At 42.5% G+C, this 17,631-nt stretch overlaps 1 protein-coding gene across 2 annotated transcripts; it reads left to right on the forward strand.

Moving 5' to 3' along the window:
• Window positions 1-8,580: 8,580 nt before the first annotated feature.
• LOC100733054 (granzyme H-like) lies at window positions 8,581-11,889 on the forward strand. 2 transcript variants are annotated; one of them, XM_063236849.1, is made up of 5 exons: window positions 8,581-8,763; window positions 9,868-10,012; window positions 10,677-10,812; window positions 10,984-11,244; window positions 11,634-11,889. In XM_063236849.1, the coding sequence occupies exons 1-5, from the start codon at window positions 8,709-8,711 to the stop codon at window positions 11,775-11,777; spliced, it is 741 nt and encodes a 246-aa protein (XP_063092919.1). In that variant the 5' UTR covers window positions 8,581-8,708; the 3' UTR covers window positions 11,778-11,889. The 2 variants fall into 2 exon arrangements, with proteins under 2 accessions (XP_063092919.1, XP_013013238.2); XM_013157784.2 differs by having other exon boundaries at window positions 8,583-8,763; window positions 9,856-10,012.
• The last annotated feature ends 5,742 nt before the right edge of the window (window positions 11,890-17,631 follow it).

The raw sequence follows: 17,631 nt of genomic DNA on the forward strand, positions 1-17,631 counted from the left end.
AAATGCTCCTGGACAAGTAGAATAGGCCAGTCATCCATATCAGAGGTGGGAGAAGGCTTTGCCTTCATCAACTGCCTAGCAGGAATGCTCAGAGTCAGTGACTCCAGAATGGATGGAATCCCTGTCCTCAGAACACTATTATTGCCTTTCTCAGTCCTAGTCTCTTTCTCCAGCTCTGCTTTCCTCCTCAAGACTTTAGTGGCTCCTTTGATTTCCTGTAGAAGCCACAGAGCTGTTGTGGCCCAGGGCATTATCTCTGTTTTCCAGAATCCCATCTGCACTGCCCCACCAGTGTCATCCAGACACTAACTGTAGCTCTTCCTTCATGCAGCCAGTAAACAGTTCTGATGCACCCACCACATTTCAGGCCCTAGGAAAGAGGATAAAACCACATCCATAGTACACCTGAAACCATTCCAGGAGGAACCATCACTATCCTTGACATCACAGAACTCACAAGGGTTTAGATACTCAAGGGAAGTATAAGTCAGTAGAGGAATGAAGAAAAGCCACACAGGGTTTATTTTCTCCAGATAGGTTCTCCAGATTTGATTCATCTCCAGTCAAATGGAGGAAAAAGATTTGTAGACCAAGATGTGATTTCCCTTGCTATCGAAAAGTAGTTGAGGCTCCTTTTTCTAGGTTCCTTCCCACTTCAGGCCATCCCAAGCCCCCAAATACCCAACAGTTCAGAGCCACCAGTAGATGCTTGTTCACTGACTCAGTGGCTAAACCCAGTCTTCTTGATTTTTCAAGAGAGACCATCATATCCTGACACAAAGCCAAACCCCACACCTGCCCCTACATGGCCTACTTTAAGATCAGGCCTAAAAATCTTGGAAACATGTGTGGTAACTTTCTGATACAAGAAGACTTTGTGCTGATAGCCACTCACTATTCAGGGAAGTGAGGAACAAAAAACAGCCCACAGTCTCTGGGAAACACTTCTCAGAGCCTTTCTTCCCAAGGAGCTTCCTGAGCTCATAGAGACACACATTCAGGAGGCTCACTGAGGGTGAGAAAAGGCCATCATGTCCCAAGGGGAAATAAGCAAGTTGGAACCAAAGAATTCCTGACATAAGGCAAATCAGGACAATCAAGCCTGATACGTTTAGACCCACGATCATAGCCATGCAAAGTAAAGCGGTTTCATGTGTTTTCCAAGAGGCAACTGACCCCTGAAACCTCTAGTGCCCAAGATCCAATATTTCAGCCTTAGTACTAAGAGGAAGGAGGCACAGTCATCCAGTCAGGTTGCCCTCTGTCATCTGCATCTGTACTCTTTACCAGCTGTAGCCAGCTCTTCACACCTCCTGGGCTGTGTCCTCTGTTTCTCCACATCCACCACTGCCTTCTCTGTACAGCCCAACAAAGGTCGCCCTCGGGGCCTACAACATCAAGGAACAGGACACCCAGCAGGTCATCCGTGTACTAAAAGCGCTTCGCCACGAGGCCTACTATAATCCTAAAATCTTCATCAATGACCTCATGCCCTGAAGGTAAGCCACACATCCTTGTGACTCTTGCTTTCCTCATGCAGTGTTGCAACTTCGACTGGGACCCTACCCCTGCCCTCTTTGCCATCATGTCCATCACACTGTCCATGCCCAGGAGCCATACACTGATCCAGACATTCTTACTTCTTTCCCACCAGCTGAAGAAAAAGGCCAACCTGACTAAGCTGTTCAGCCCTTCAGGCTGCCCAAGGCCAAGTCCCAGGTGAAGCTAGGTGCCCAGTGCCAAATGGTTGGATAGGAAGATTCACCCCATGGAAAAGATTTCCAAGCACACAGAAGGAGGTAGAGATGGTAGTGCAGAAGGATGAGAAGTGCGAGGCCCTCTTTCCAAAGTATTATAACCGTGCTACTGAGATTTGCATGGGAGACACAAAGATTAAAAATGCTTCCTTTATGGTAAGACTAGGTTACTCTCCACTCAGCTTTGGAGGAAGAAGTCTTTGGGACAGATCTAAGACCAGGAGACCCAAGCAGTAGGGATTCCTTCACCTAGCAGGCTGTGATGTTTCTCCTTGAAAAGAGAAAAGGGGAGCAGACTCAGCTTGGAGGTAACTAAAGCCTCTACCACCTTACCAAGGGGCCTCTGGTGATGGAAAGTCCACTGGAAGCTTCAGTTTGCAACACGCTGCCTGAGCTCATGTCACAGGCATGATAAAACTGTTTCCTAGGTGTACAGTAATTATAGCCAGTTGGCTCCTGAGCTGGCAGCCCTCTTAATCAATGAGTTCATCCTCTGTGCCTAGTGTCAGACCTGCTCATCAGTCTCCATGGCCTGAAATCAATGGTCCTCACAACTCTACAGGGGTGAGTTTCAGACCTGGAGATAAAGACAAGGGCTGGCCCCAAAAGTGACAATGTCCATAGTCAGAGCTCACCAGCTAACAGCTCCAGGGCCTGTACTTACCTCTGATCCCTCAGAAGCAGACTTACAATCAGTACTGCATGAGGAGGTTTGGGATATTGAAAGTAAGAAGGTAGGCAGTGCACTGGCTCACAGACTCTACTTACAGGGTGATTCTGGAGGCTCCATGGTGTGTAATAATGTGGCCCAGGGCATTATCTCCTATGAACCAAAGAATAGGATTACTCCACATATCAACAGCAAAGTCTCACAGTTTCTATGCTGGATAAAGAAAAACCAAGAAACAGAGCTGACTACAGGGAGCAAACTAAATCCCCTCTATGAACAACCATCTTTCCTGGAGCTGAATCTAGAATCACTCTAGAGCAGATGCCAGCAACTAAATAAATGTTTCATCTCAGTAAGAAGGCTGGTTTCTTGTTTGCTCACTTACTTTGGTTCATGAGGACCAACTCCATGCTAAGCAGGCCAGTGCCACAGTTCGGATGATTTCTACCTCCTCCCCTCCTTCTCCACTCAATATCTTTCCAAATCCCCTCTTCAAAACTGTTAACCAGCTCCTCCTTGTATACTTTAGTTTCTCCACAGCCTCTCTTTTTGCAAGGGCTAAAGTTAAGCACTGAGGAAAATGTGGACAGATCTCATTCTGGGGCCCAGAGGGACATGTGACCTCTTTATGTGTCACATGCAGAAGGAAAGGAAGATAATTTCACAGGTCCAGAAGATCAGTCAGGCACCATTGAGATCACCACTTGGCCCCATCAGGCTAGGTAGGGGAAGGGTATTCCTTAGCAGGACATTTCTCTCCCACAGGTTTGGGGATACACATGAAGTGCAGAGTAACCTGAGTGGCTCTTCACCCTCACCCGAAATTTGTTTCCTTCTCCATTTTCCTCTAAGATCAAGGCTAACCTTGGCTTATAGCCACCTGGTTGCCCATTTTTATCCCTTGAAAGTTGTCACAATCTACCAACTCGTGTCCTTACTAGACCACTGTGATCTGGTGTTATAACCTCCTGAAATCCCCCAGTCCAGGACATCAGATTCAGCCCCCTCCTCACAAGTTAATGACATCCTGGTTCTGCCCTGGGTTGTGGCCTTTATTCCTGTTAGCCACTGTTCCCACTGGACTAAGGACTCCCATAACTACAGATACTCGTTTAACTCTTTATTCATGCCATGAATTGCACTGGACTTGTCGATTGAAATTTACTTACTAGAATTCCAATAATTTTTCCTGGGATTACAAACATAAGCTCTTCATGACTTTGACTACACTGGAACAATTTCTTTATAAGTGCTTACAAAGAGCTGGGCCGGGGGCTAGGGATTTAGCTCAGCGGCACATGTACCTGCCTGGTAAGCACAAGGTCCTCATTTCAATCCCAGGAACCAAGAAAAAAAGTGCTGAGCATTTGAGTCTCTGGTGAACATAATCAGAGAGCCCAGTGAAAGTGACAGTGTCACAGGCTTTACCAATTAACTCCCTCTCCATCCTCCAGATTGCCCTACGAGGCCTATGTGGAAAATCTCTGAAATAAAATATCTTATTTATATTTCTGTTTACAATTTCTACCAATAGTATCACAAGATACTTCAGAACTGCATGAGATTTAGAAATTACCTTAGTCACACACTTTTCAGATGTGAAGCTGCTAAACGATTCAAAAGAGAAGATTTTCACATAGGGAGCTGGCAGCCAGTAGGTGAGAAGATAATGAGGCAGCCTTATTTTCATTTGTTTGAAAACTAGCAGATATAAATGTCTTCATACAAAATTAAATTGTAGGAACCATAGATATCCAGTCAGCCTTCTGAGAACCATAATCCCTGTCAATACTACAGTGGCTGCCTCTGCAGAATCAAACTTGAGTCAGGGAGGTGCCACAAAAGAAAAATGGGGAAATACCTGTAATATTTAGGTCATCATGGTTATTGATACACCCATTATATCTAATATTACCCAGGCTACTCCTTCTTGAGAAGTTCTTAGCTTACAGAACACAAAGTGAATGGTATTTTGTTAAATAAGTGTCTCTGTGGGAGCTGGGTTTACCTTGCTGAACACTCCTACCACCTCTGGTCCCAGGATCTGGTCACTAATACTCCACACTGCCTGGCAGAATTTGGCTTGAACTTAATGCCTCTATGTCTCAAAGATTTACAATGCTACATTCTTTTGTGACTCAGAGTTAAATCTCACTCTAAGATCATGTAATTCTCAAATGCATTCCCTTTCCCATCTTGTTTACAAAACAACGCTACATCACAATCTCATAATTGTCTTGTTTAGCTTGAGGAGGTAAAAATCAGCTCCTGATTTGGGGCTGAAAACCAAAATTCCTGCACCCAACACCTACTGAAGATCTGGCTCCTTCCTCAGAAAAAAAAATTGAAAATACACAAAGCAAATCCCAAACAATAATAGTTTAGAAAGTTTCCCAGTCATATACATGAATACTCAAGTATTCTATTTACTCTGGAGAAGTCAATTTGTAGTTTAAAACTCCTTTGAAAAATTATTACTCGAGGTTGGTCCTCATCTTACTCTAAAAGAGAAAGAAACAGATTCCCAGGAAAAGACCAAGATGAACAAAGATAATGCAGAACTTAGGAGAGAGCCTGGACGGAGCCAGGTCCCCTAAACACCAGGCCTACTAGCACCCTTGGACTTTTAACTCTCACTCCATGGTGACCACCCTCAAAAGTTTTGGCTCCATATCCACAGTCTTGGACTTTGCTGCTCTATTGGTCTTCCTGAAAAACAAGTCAGCTGTCATCTGCTTAAGTGGGCTACTACAATAGGTAGGTGATTGATCCTGATGTCCAAGGGAAGGTAGGATTCATTGAATGGACCCTTAGTGACAGTAAATGAAAGTCAATGGAAGGCCATCACAGTGGTATCCTGACTGCACCAGGTTACCGTGCTAGGACAGCTGAGTTGAGATCTACCAATTTGTGGCTTCTACTATACAAGGGAAGATAGTGGAAGTTTGCATTTTGACATAGATGTGCACTGTTACCTCCACTCTCCTTGACATACTATCTAAAGTTTCTCAGCCTCTTTCTTATCTACACATGTAGTTAGTAACAGGCATTTCCCACACTGGAGTTCTATATGACATATCTACAGTAGCTGGTGTATTCCCTGAAGCAGGGTAAAAATGAATAAATATAAACTCCCATTGCTTTCACTGAGTGTTATTTTTCCTATGTTGGGAATTACCCTATCAAATAACATTTTTAAATTATTTCAGAAATTCTTTTCTTGGAGATTCTGGCAAGATGGCAGAATAATAAGCAGCAAAGTAAAAAGCCTCCCTGAGAGAAACAGCCCAGATGCTGGAATACAGCACTCTGAAGAAAACCAGAAGGAAACAAATAGATCCCCTGGATCCAGGAAGAAACTAAAGTGAGAAAAAAGAAAGAAAGGAAAGGAAAGGAAAGGAAAGGAAATTAAAGGAAAGGAAAGGAGGGAAGGGAAGGGGTGGGGAGAGGAGGGGAGCAGAGGGGAGGGGAGGGAAGGGAAAGGGAGGAGAGGGGAGGGGAAGGGAAGGGGAGGGGAGGGAAAGGGAGGAGAGGGGAGGGGAAGAGGAGGGGAGGCTAGGAAAGGGGAGGGGAAGGGGAGGAAAGGGGAGGGGAAGGGGAGGGGAGGGGAGGGAAGGAAAAGAAAGGAAAGGAAAGCTTCAATGGAAGGCAGGAGCCAGATGCGCTTTTACTAGTGCCAGTCCCATTTTGTGCAAAGCGCCCCTGGAATCCAGAGACACAGGGTCACAGTGAAGTTGATGGTAGGCAAGCCTGAAGGCCTCAGAAGGAAGACATAGTCACAAAGGGGATCAACAGACAAGAGAACTCCACTGGCTCATAGTGAGTGTGGGGGACTTAGTCCTCCTGCGGGAGTGGGCAATTGGCCAAGTGCCATTTTCGAGTCAGGATGGAGAAGCCTGGAACCAGAACTGCAGCTGGCTTCATTCAGCCACTCCTAGAGCAGAGCAGATTGGTGAAAATTGCTTGGACTGAGTCCTGCCCCTGTGCACAATAGTCAAGACTGAGCTTTCCCTAAAGCTATCCCTAACCAACTCCACCCACACAACACACAGTAATATAGTGAGGACTCCCAGTGTTTAACCAGCTCAGAAGGGAGTGGCCAGCCTGCCTCACCCCTGCTGATACTCCAGAATTCACCAGCAGATTGGGCAAAGCAGCAATCTCTAGACAGTATGCTTCAGAGTAATTATAACCAACACAGGATGTGCGAAGGACAGCATTATCCATGTGTCTGGAAGAATCAAGGAACGTGAAGAAGGAACAAAAGGCAGTCTCCAGCCTCTAACCCAGCCTCTAAGCATTACTGGCCCAGGAGAGGTAAACACAGAAGACATCTGGGGTTGCACACCTGCAGTTTCCGAATCAACAGCATCTGACATAAAGAAACAACTTCAAGAAACTATAAAAGAATTTAAAACAGAAATATTAAAATAAGTAAAGGAAGATATAAGAAAAAGAATAAAGGAAATGCTAAACACCACTCAAGAAGACAAAGATGGAAGAATAGAGGAGCATGTTTAAAGGAGGGAAACCTTTAATGAAGAATATAAAAAAACTTTAAAATACATGAAACAGATTCAAACAGATTACCAGGAAATTAAAAACTCCATTGAAAGCTGGCAAAATTGCTTGAAAGAAACTAAAGATAGACTGTCAGACCTTAAAGACAGGTTTGCAAATTGCAATCAGAACAGGAAAGATGTCTTAAAAATAACAGGAAACCAGGAAATAACAATACAAAGCTTAGAACATGACAAGAGGATCTATAACTTAAAAATAAAAAATGAGTGAAGAAGCATGGGTAAACATAAATGAAATACAAAGGCTATTTACATAAATAATCAAAGAAAACTTTCCAAGCATAGCAAAAGGAAATGATATTCATCTAGATATATGAGGCATTACAGAACCCCAGCTAGCTATAACTTAAATACATCTACACCCAGACATATAATAATTAAGATCCCAGAAATTCAACACAAGAATAGAATATTAAAAGCAATCAGAGAAAAGAAACAGACCACCTTCAAAGGAAAACCCATCTGAATCACAATAGACTTCTCAGCACAAACCATCTAATCAAGAGCTTGGAGTAAAGTACTCAAAGCCCTCAAAGAAAATAACTTCCAACCCAGATTGATGTACCCTGAAAAACTATCTCTCAAATAATGAAGAAACAAGATGCTTCCATGACAAAGAGGAACTGGGGATGTTCATGACCACTAAACTAACCCTACAAAAAATACCGAAGGCCATTATATATAGAGAGAGAAAAGACCATGATTTCTTGAACAGAGGCAGAAGGAGCTCACTGTATGCAGCAGACAGTAGAATAAAGGGGAACAGTAGGCAAACAATGAGAGAAAAATAGCATGGCAGAGATGACACAGAGAAGGTTGGCCATAATCACTACCATGGATGGACTCAATACACTAATAAAAAGAAACACAGTCAGAGTGGATCAGGAGATAGGATCCATCACAATGCTCTATATAAGAAATATAGTTAACCTGAAAGAAGGTTAATAGACCAAAAGTCCAAGATGAGAAAGTAATACTCTATGTGACAGGGAACCAGAAAAAAATAGGGGTAGCACATCCATTAGCTGCAGATTGGTTGGGAAGGCATAACACTTTTATGCAATGGAGAACTATTCAACTATAAGGAAGGAAAACCTTGAGGCTCTTGCAGGTAAATGGATACAACTTGAGATCACGCTCAGGGGTAAAAAAAAAAAAAGTGCAGAACCACTTAGGCAAATGGTGGGCTGCCTCTCTAATCTAAAAACTAAAAGAGTTAATGGGATACAAACAAGACTGACTTGAATGAAGAGGTTCCTCAAAGAAAATACTTTGAGTAGAGAAATATTTGCCTTTCCTCTTTGGCTCTAGCCTGCTAAGTAATTGCTCACAATCTTTGCAGAATGAGAAAAGACACCAGAGCTGTGAAAAGGAGCCATGCTTGGTTCAGTTCAGACCCTGGACAGTTTCTGAGGTCTCTGCCCTTTTACTAGCTGCATGCAGCACAACCTCAACTACCTCCACATCTTGAGCTTTCTTCTTGCTGTGCCTTGTGACTCAGCCACAGAGCTGTTAGTGGTGACCCTGCCATTTTCACCTAAACCAATCCGGAAAATGTTTATAAACCTTCCTAGAAAGAAGCCACCCATCAAAACCAGAGGAACACACATCTAAGATATCAGCAAGGACACAGGACTTGTGCCCCATTCATCGCACTGCAGGGGCTCTGTTTGCTCTGACCTGGGCAGCCTTCCTGGGAAAATGACACCACTCCTACTCCTGCTGAGCTTGCTGCTGCCCCTTGAGGCTGGAACAGGTCAGTGGCCATCCCTTCTCCAGAGATCTGAGCTCATCCCACAAAATCCTCTTTGACTTTTCTGCCAGCCTTGGTTTCGAATTTTCCTAGGTCTCAGCTAGGAGTTTTCTGAGCCCCAGATCCAATTCCAAACCCAGACTCACAAATACAAAGCTGGCTGGAAAGGGCAGCAAAAGGAGGGTGTTCTCAGATAATTTTTTAGGTGTTAGGCTCTCCACAGGGTTTTCTGCCTTACCTGGAAAGTGAGTTGTCCTCAGAAAAACATTCAAAAACAAAATCAAGAAAATGTAAAGCAACAAAAGTAAGTTATTCAAACCTGGTACTTAAAAACCAGAACAGGCAGCTCAGACCAACAGCCTGTGGGGGAGAGGTGTCACAGGAGCCAGTTGCACTATCCAGTGCCCACCATCCCATACCCAACCCAGAAGAGACAATCAGGGTGCAGCTAGAGTCAGAGGTGGCATGATGACTGCATCCAATTTTCCATTACCTTGGCTCCACCTTAGGTCTTTGCAGCTGCACTTTGAGGATCTTCTCTACCTCTGTCTTTTGAAATTTTTATGGTCCTCAACCCCACCACACTACACTGCCCCATTAAGCACTGATGAAAGGTTGATTAGAGATCAGATATACAGCCTAGAACAATTCCTGAGAACACAGATTGTGTTAGATCTAGACCATCAGGATGTTGGAGAATCCAAATTCATAATCTCATAGGTAGACTGTTAGAAAATTCCACCAATCTGAAAATCATCAGAAGCTCAAAGAGATTGGAAAGACTCACTGAAAAAGCAGGAATGAAGGCAGCTTCCCAGTATCTTATGGAACTCTTCTATCACTCAGCAGACCTTATCTCCTCCACATATGTGTCCAAGGTAGGAAGTAGAAGACCAGCATTATCCTGACTTTCTCAGAACAGGAACAGAGGACTTAAGGTTTAGAAAAAGTCATTCTGGCTCCAAGGCATGCAGCCCTTGGAACCTAAAATGAGTTCCTCCTGCTGGGTACAGAGCACTCCAGATCCCATCTACATCCCTCACTTTCCCCAGTCTTCTCTCTAGACCACACTGCTCTCAGCCACCCCATCTTCAGATTTTCTTTCAGAGATCATCGGGGGTCATGAGGCCAAGCCCCACTCCTATCCCTATATGGCCTTTGTCCAGCAACTGATTGGAGACGACAAGTACAGATGTGGTGGTGTCCTGGTACGAAAGAAATTTGTCCTGACAGCTGCACACTGTAACGGAAGGTAAGGAGGAGCAACCAGCCCACATTTGAAAGAACCAACAGGAACCTCTATCTTCCACGGGGACTATAGCCTTAGGAGCTCCTGGGATACTGTTCACAAACCCATAAGAGCTCATCAGAAAGTAAGAAAAGCAAAAGGATCAAAAGTTCAGCTCAGTATCTGAATGTATGATAATTAACTTTATCAAGTATTCTGAGCCAAATGAATCTGAGACTGGAAAAGTAAAAGGGAGATGAAGGAAGGGGAGAAAAGAAGGAAACTGAATGTGTTAGGCACATGTACTAATCTCTTACAGTGAATGCAGTCCTTGTGTACTGCAAACATGTAGGAATAAAAGTACAAAAAAATGTTTCTTCCCAGTCATGGTAAGTTAGCTACTTAGAGAGATCCTGTCTCAAAAATAAAAATAAATTAAAAATCACTTGGGAGCTGTAGCTCAGAGAAAGGAACAGGGTTCCAAATGCCTTAAAGAAGGAAAGAAGACTTTTAAAATGAAAGGTGGAGAAACAGAAGAGGTAAGTTTTAGAGTCAGACAGTGACAGTACAGAACAATGACACAGGTGACAACACATAGCAACCACACTGCCAAGCACAGCAGGTGCAGCCTGCCCTGCACAGCTCTTCTGTTATTTCACAACCTAAACCCATGCTCCTCTCTGTGCAGCTCAATAAATGTCATCCTTGGGGCCCACAACATCAAGAAACAAGAGAAGACCCAGCAGGTCATCCGTGTGAAAAGAGCCATCCCACACCCAGACCATGTTCCTGGAAGCTTCTCCAATGACATCATGCTGCTGGAGGTGAGGCAAACCTTCCTGCTGATCTTTCTCTTCTCATACAGGGTTGTCGCTCCCAGTGGAAATCTGCTCTTTTCCTCCTTGCCCTCTCATGGCCATCCCAATGTGTAGGTCCAGGGTCTATGGGGTCTATACCACAGGCTTATCTGGACTCTCTTGCTTATTCCCCATTAGCTGGAGAGAAAGGCCAAACAGACTAAAGCTGTGCAGCCCCTCAGACTGCATGAGGCAATGAGCCAGGTGAACCCAGGTGACACATGCCTTGTGGCAGGCTGGGGGAAAAGAACCCCATCGGATGATTTAATGTCAACTACACTTCAAGAGGTGGAGCTGACAGTACAAGATGAACAAGAATGCAAATCTGCCTTCCATGCCTACTCTGCTCTCACTGAGATTTGTGTGGGAGACCCAAAGGAAATGAAGATCTCTTCTGAGGTGAGGTTTCCACTGCCTATAGAGACAGAACCAGGGAAAGAGAAACTTCGTGGGAAGCTAACAGTGGCCATATCCCATGCTCTGGTCCAGAGCTTGACAGCCTAGGTTCCCCAGCAATTCAGTGTTTAATCCATTCCCTTGGTGGATAGGAGTAGAAGTGGGGGAAACAGCAGTTAACCAAATTCTGTGTAATCACCTAGTATCTCTAGGGTTGCACAGAAAGATTCAGATAGGTTAAAACTAGAAAGTCAGAGTTAGGTTAAAGCCACTGGTCTGAAGGAGGCAACCAGGCCTGCCCTGCCCTCATCTCATAATCACAGCCCCCTGACAGAGGTTCAAAGACCATCACCAGGAAGAGGCCTATTCCATATTTTCCTTCTTGTCCACAGGGTGATTCTGGGACTCCCCTTGTGTGTAACAACATGATCCAAGGCATTTTGTCCAATGGAGCAAAGGACGATACACCCCCAGTAGTCTTCATGAAGGTGTCCCACTTCCTGCCCTGGATAAAGAAGACCATGGGGCACTTCTAACAGCAGACATAAAATTGGCCTCCTCTGTGCTTCATCATCTTTACTGAGGCAGAGGAAGCCTCCTGTGAGCACGAGCCACTGCGCAGTGACAATAAATGGATTTGAAGAATGACTGTGACTGAAGTCCTATTTATCCCCGAACCCTGTTGAGCATGAAGCTACACTGCTGGCCATTCTGGCTGTGGCTTCTTCTTTTCTCCCCACTCTTCCTATTCCCTTAAGTCCATCCCATACATTTTCTTATTGATTACTCCAGCACATTTTGCTTAATCCTCAGCTCTCTAGTATCTTTAGCATTAGGAGGTGTCATCTCACATACCATCCCATGTCCTTACACTTCAACTTCCAAATATAAATCTCTGTGCTTTAGGAATGCCTTACCATCTCTGCGCCAGCAACAATTTGGCAGAGAATACAGTTGGGCCGTGAAGAGAGGTAACTCTAGAGACCCAGGAGGCCCAGGGTACTCAATTTCCTGTTTTGAGAACTGCTCTTCCCAGTGGGTCAGGTTTTTCCTGTTTAGGAGGTTGAGATGGCCCTCAGGACAACTCAGGCCCATTTCCTGTCCTGCCCTGGGCCAGCATGAAGTTCAGTCCACCTCGAGGCTTGCTGCCTGTCCTTTGCACACCAGCCCCTGTCTCCACCTGAGTTCCTCTGACCACCAGCTCCTTTCCTTTCCAGCTCCTGCAAGTTCCCAACTCTGTGTGATTCCCCGGTATCAGACAGTTCCAGAAAACCTGGAACTCTCCACTTCTACCTGGGCAGGGCTGGCTGTGCCCTGTTCCAATCCAGCATTCTCCAAGGGCTCAGGCATCACCTCCAATGAAGTCAGAGCAGCCTCAGCCCTTTCATCACGGCCTGGCCTTGGAATCCAGTCTCTCCCTGCTTACAGGCATGTAAATCATCCTGTGAGTCAGTCCAGGGAAGCTGGACAGGAAGGATCACTTATCCCTCTATCAGCAAACATTCTTCTGATCTCTGTCTCTTTGTAGCAGATATATAATAGGCTCTGGTCTCACCTTTGGAAAACTCTCAGAAATGAGAAATTTCCTCTAAACATCCCTAAGTTCTCTCCTTCAACCAGTGCAGGTCAGCTTAACCCAAATAGATTTATATAGGGAATCCACTAGAAATCTTACTTTGAAAAACATTAAATTCTGTGTATTCTGTCTTGGTTGTGCACAACACTGTCAAATATATGATATTTTTGGTTCCAGAAGAGCAATGTGTGATATTGGAAGAGCCATGCAGGTGCTCATAGCCATAGATGACCTGATTGTGGCCACTTGAGTCTGGGTTTAAAGGTGTGGGAGTGGACACAAGGCAGCCCAACCAGGATGAATTTCAACCTACAAACTTCCAAGCTGCTGCACTTCAGATGTGAGACAGTTGTGACCTACATGATCTTATTTAGGATCCCATATCACTCAAGCAGCTCTACTCCTGAGTGTATGTGACAAAAAAAACTCATAGTAGTTATGCTTAATCAAGTGATCCCAACGTCAAAAAGACTTCCTGTTACAGGAGTGGAATATCTTAGAGAATAATAGCAACAATTGCCAAGGAAGATTGCATTGATTTCAAAACATTTGCACAACAAAGGAATCTACAGAGTGAAGAGTAACACCCATCAAAACTTGGGAGAAAATCTTGGTGAGCAACTCTTCTAGCAGAAGGTTAATATTCAAATGCATAAAGATTCAAAATTTTAACACCAAAAAAGTAACAACCTGGTCCTGGTGGTGCATGCCTGTAATCCAAGCACTCAGAAAGCTGAGGCCAGAGAATTGCTGTGAGTCTGAGGCCAGTCTGGGTTACATAGTGAGTTCAAAGCTAGCCTGAACTGCATAGCATGATCCAATCAAAGAATAAATAAAACCCAGTTGTTACATGGGCAGATGAACTTTGTGGATATGTCCCAAAACGTACAAACAAATGATGAAGAAGTACATAAAAGTGTATTCAACATCTTTAGACTTGAGTGAACTACATTAAGATTCCATTTAGCTCCAGTCATAATCATTATCAAACAATAAATGCTTCTAAGCACTGGGTAAGAATGTAGATTAGGACTGTTACCATGGAAATACATATTATAGTTCCTCAAAAAATTGAAAACTATACAATATTGTAGAAATAATATAGATCCAGCATACTCTAGTGGTACCTGTGTACCTATACTTTTTACAGTGCAATTCACAATAACTAAGCCATAGAAATAACCTTGGCCCTTGTCTACTGATTAATGGATAAACACAATGTGACATATATACACACTGGAGTATCACTGAGGCACAGTGCCATAAGAAATCATTTCCGGAAACTGGAAATCATCGTGTTAAGGAAAATAAGTAGGAATCAGAATGACACATATAACATGTCTTCTTTTAAATGTGGAAAATAAATAAAATGACATGAAAGTAGAGGAGAGGCTATTAAAGAAGAATAAAGACAAATGGAAAGGGGAATTAGTGGAAGTGGGAAATGATCAAGTATTCTACATGCTGATACCCATTCAGGATAATGCATGCAATAATAAAAAGATAGATGAATCTCTGTTCACAGTGGTAAGTTGCATGGTGGGATTAAGGCTGATAATGTCTCTTCTTTATCTTTGAATTTATCCTATATTCCTAATTTTATAATTATTAAAGTTCTTTAAAAAATTTTGTCAAAAAGATGCATTAAGTAAGTTTATACATGTATACTGTAGTCCTGCTTTCTGTCAGAGATAAATTTTTACAGACAAAATTTAACCCAGTAGTCTATTTTTCACCCATAATCTAAAATGAGTGTTTCTGATGAGGAGATTTCCCCTTTTACTCTGAGTTCTCCTGTTTTGCACAATAAATTACATAGTCATCTATAATTAAGGGACCCAGACTCAGTTCCCCAAAAGATGGCTTCCAAGTTTCTCAAATTTATCTGCTACAAAGCTAGTTGGGGTGAGATGAGTCTATGAGATCAGGCATAGGAGAATGCGATGGTTCAGGGCTGGAAGGTGCCCGCATCATTTCTACTCATATCCATTTCCTACAAGAGTCACACAACACACCTAAACTCAAAGGAGGCCAGACAGGACTCGGAATATAGCATCACTGCACCTGCCTGACAGAGGCTGGACAGTGCAGACATGTAGTTCACCCATGTCCCTTGGAAGAATAGGAAATGACTTTCACTAAGCTTCTAGCTTTTCTCTGTAACTATGGTCCATAGTATTTGCCACTTATAAAGATGATGAGCCCTCCATTGTTTTCTTATGAAATGAATGCATTTCCATTATAGAAAATATTAGATAATGAAAAGGTAAAAATGAGGCACATAAAGTTCTTGTACATGTTGTCCTTTCCCCCTATACACACACCCAACCACACACACACACACACACACACACACAAACACACACACACAATTATCATGAAATTATATACATCATTTTGCAGTGTACATTTCCTAACATAAGAGGATACAAACATTAGAGGATACAAATTTCTCCATGTCTTTAAGCAGCCTTCTAAAACACTACTTTTACTGACCTGAGAGTACATTATCCCAAGCATGTATCATCATCGGTACTTCTCTTCTCCTATTCTTGAGTATTTTAATTATCTAATCATTTTGATGAGAGTCTCAGGGAATATGTTCACCTCATCTTCCTTTTTATGACACAGCAAGGCCCTATCTGGGGTGCAAATTATGGGCAAGCAGGACTAGTGGTGTGCAAAAATCCAAAGCAGAAGTGAGAATAAAAGCCAGCAGTTGGTCTCTCAGACCATAGACCTCCACTTCAGAGGGGGGCCACTTCAACCCCAGCCCTCCCACCCTAGGACCCCAACCTCTACTTTTGAGCCCAGACTTTCACCTCAGACCAAGCTAGAGAAGACATAGATTTAAAAAGTGCAGAGGCATGGGAAACTCATTGAAACCTTGAATGAACAATATGGGAAACAAGCAGAAAACATGAAATAAATTAAAACAGATATCCAAGAATCAATAAATTCTATTGAAAGCTGTTAAACCTTTTATATGTAACCGATGATAGAATTTAGGAACTTGAGGACAGGATCACAGCTAATGATCATGAAAGGATAGAACTTTTAAAAATAGCAAGGCAGGGAGTGTGGATATAGCTCAGTGTCTCAGGCACTTTCCTGGTAAAGGTGAGGTCCTACGTTCAAACTCCAGTGCAAAAAAAAAAATCAACAAGGCAGCAAGAAATGACAATTCAACAGCTTCAAGATGATGCCAAGAGAAACAATATAGACTCTCAGGTATCAATGATGCAGGTGTCAATGTGAATAACATCAAAAAATGTTTCACAGAAGCAATAGTAGAAAATTTCCCAAACACAGGGAAAGAATCTGAAATGCAGATAACTGAGGCATATAGAATGCCAAACCACCACAACCAACATAAATCTACATCCAGACATTTTTAAGATCCCAAACATTCAGCATAAAAACAGAATACTTAAAGGTGATGGAGAAAACATTAGAATCATAACGCTTTTCAACACAAAATTTCAAGTTAAGACAAGCCTGGAGAGAATTGATAGCCCTGAAAGAAAACAACTTTCACCCTAGACTGCTTTACCCTGAAAAACTTCCTTTGAAATTTAATGGAGAAATAAAATACTTCCATGACAAAGAATAACGGAAGAAATTCCTGTCTACCAAACCAACTCTTGAAAGAGTATTGAAAGATGTACCACATAGAGATAAAAATGACTACAATTTCTGCAAGAACAGAAACAAACCACCAGACAGGGCAAGAAATTAAACAAGGAGGAAAGGAAGAAAATCAACAGCAGGAAAATAACATTACAACGTTGAGCCAGTACATATCAGTTGTATCCACCAATGTTGTCTCAATTCACCTATAAAAAGAAATAGATTGATAGACAGAAACAGGATCCAACAATATGCTATATACAAAAAACACATTTCACTCAAAGGAAAACTTATAGATTAAAAGTCAGACAATGGAAAATAATATTCCATGCAACAGGAACCCAGAAAAAAGCATGGGTAGCTATTCTAATTTTAGACAATGGAACCTTCAACCCCAAAATGAAGAAAAGAGATAAAATAGGTCACTACATACTTGGTAAGGAAATAATTGAAGAAGAAGAGTGACAATCATAAACATATATGCACTAAATATAGGAGTACCTAACTATATAAGACAAAACTAATAAATACTCATAAATATATATGCACTAAATATAGGAGTACCTAACTATATAAGACAAAACTAATAAGTATGAAAAACCAATTAATCAACAACACAATTATAGTAGAGGACCTTAATACACTGTTGCAACAAAGACATAAATCAACTAGACAAAAAGTCAGCAAAGAAATAACAGAACTGAAACAAACCTGTGAGCAAATGAACTTAGTAAATGTTTACAGAGTGTTCCACTGAACCACATCAGAATACACATTCTTCTTAGCTGTGCATGGGACATTCTCCAAAATAGACCACATATTAGCACATAAAACATTCTTAAGTAAATCTAAAGGGATTGAAATTATCCCATGTGTATTATCAGACCATAGTGCACTTAAATTGGAAATTAATGGCAAATAATTGCAAACCCCGCTTAAACACATGGATTAAATTAAATAGTAACCTCCTGAACAATCAAAGGGTTGCAGATGAAATTAAAAAATACCTACAATAAGATTTTTTGAAAATGGCGGCTTGCTAGGGGATCGGGCGGGGAGTCTCTCTGGAGAAATCATATTAGAAGCTAGACTATGACAACATGGAGAGGGCCAGACAAATGGATAATTATTCTTATTAATCAAGACAGTGCAGCTGGAGGATTTAAAGTCGTGCTGAGACTGTG

This window comes from Cavia porcellus, unplaced genomic scaffold (genome assembly GCF_034190915.1).
Source record: "Cavia porcellus strain 051 isolate PalLab524CR breed Dunkin Hartley unplaced genomic scaffold, mCavPor4.1 scaffold_26, whole genome shotgun sequence".
Lineage (NCBI taxonomy): Eukaryota > Metazoa > Chordata > Mammalia > Rodentia > Caviidae > Cavia > Cavia porcellus.

What these genes read in the sequence shown, in the direction of transcription:
- LOC100733054 (XM_013157784.2), top strand. Translation starts at nt 8,709, where the DNA reads ATGACACCACTCCTACTCCTGCTGAGCTTGCTGCTGCCCCTTGAGGCT. An exon ending in GCCCCTTGAGGCTGGAACAG is followed by an intron (nt 8,764 to 9,855) that starts GTCAGTGGCCAT and finishes CCCCATCTTCAG; the next exon opens with ATTTTCTTTCAGAGATCATC. An exon ending in AAATGAAGATCTCTTCTGAG is followed by an intron (nt 11,245 to 11,633) that starts GTGAGGTTTCCA and finishes TCTTGTCCACAG; the next exon opens with GGTGATTCTGGGACTCCCCT.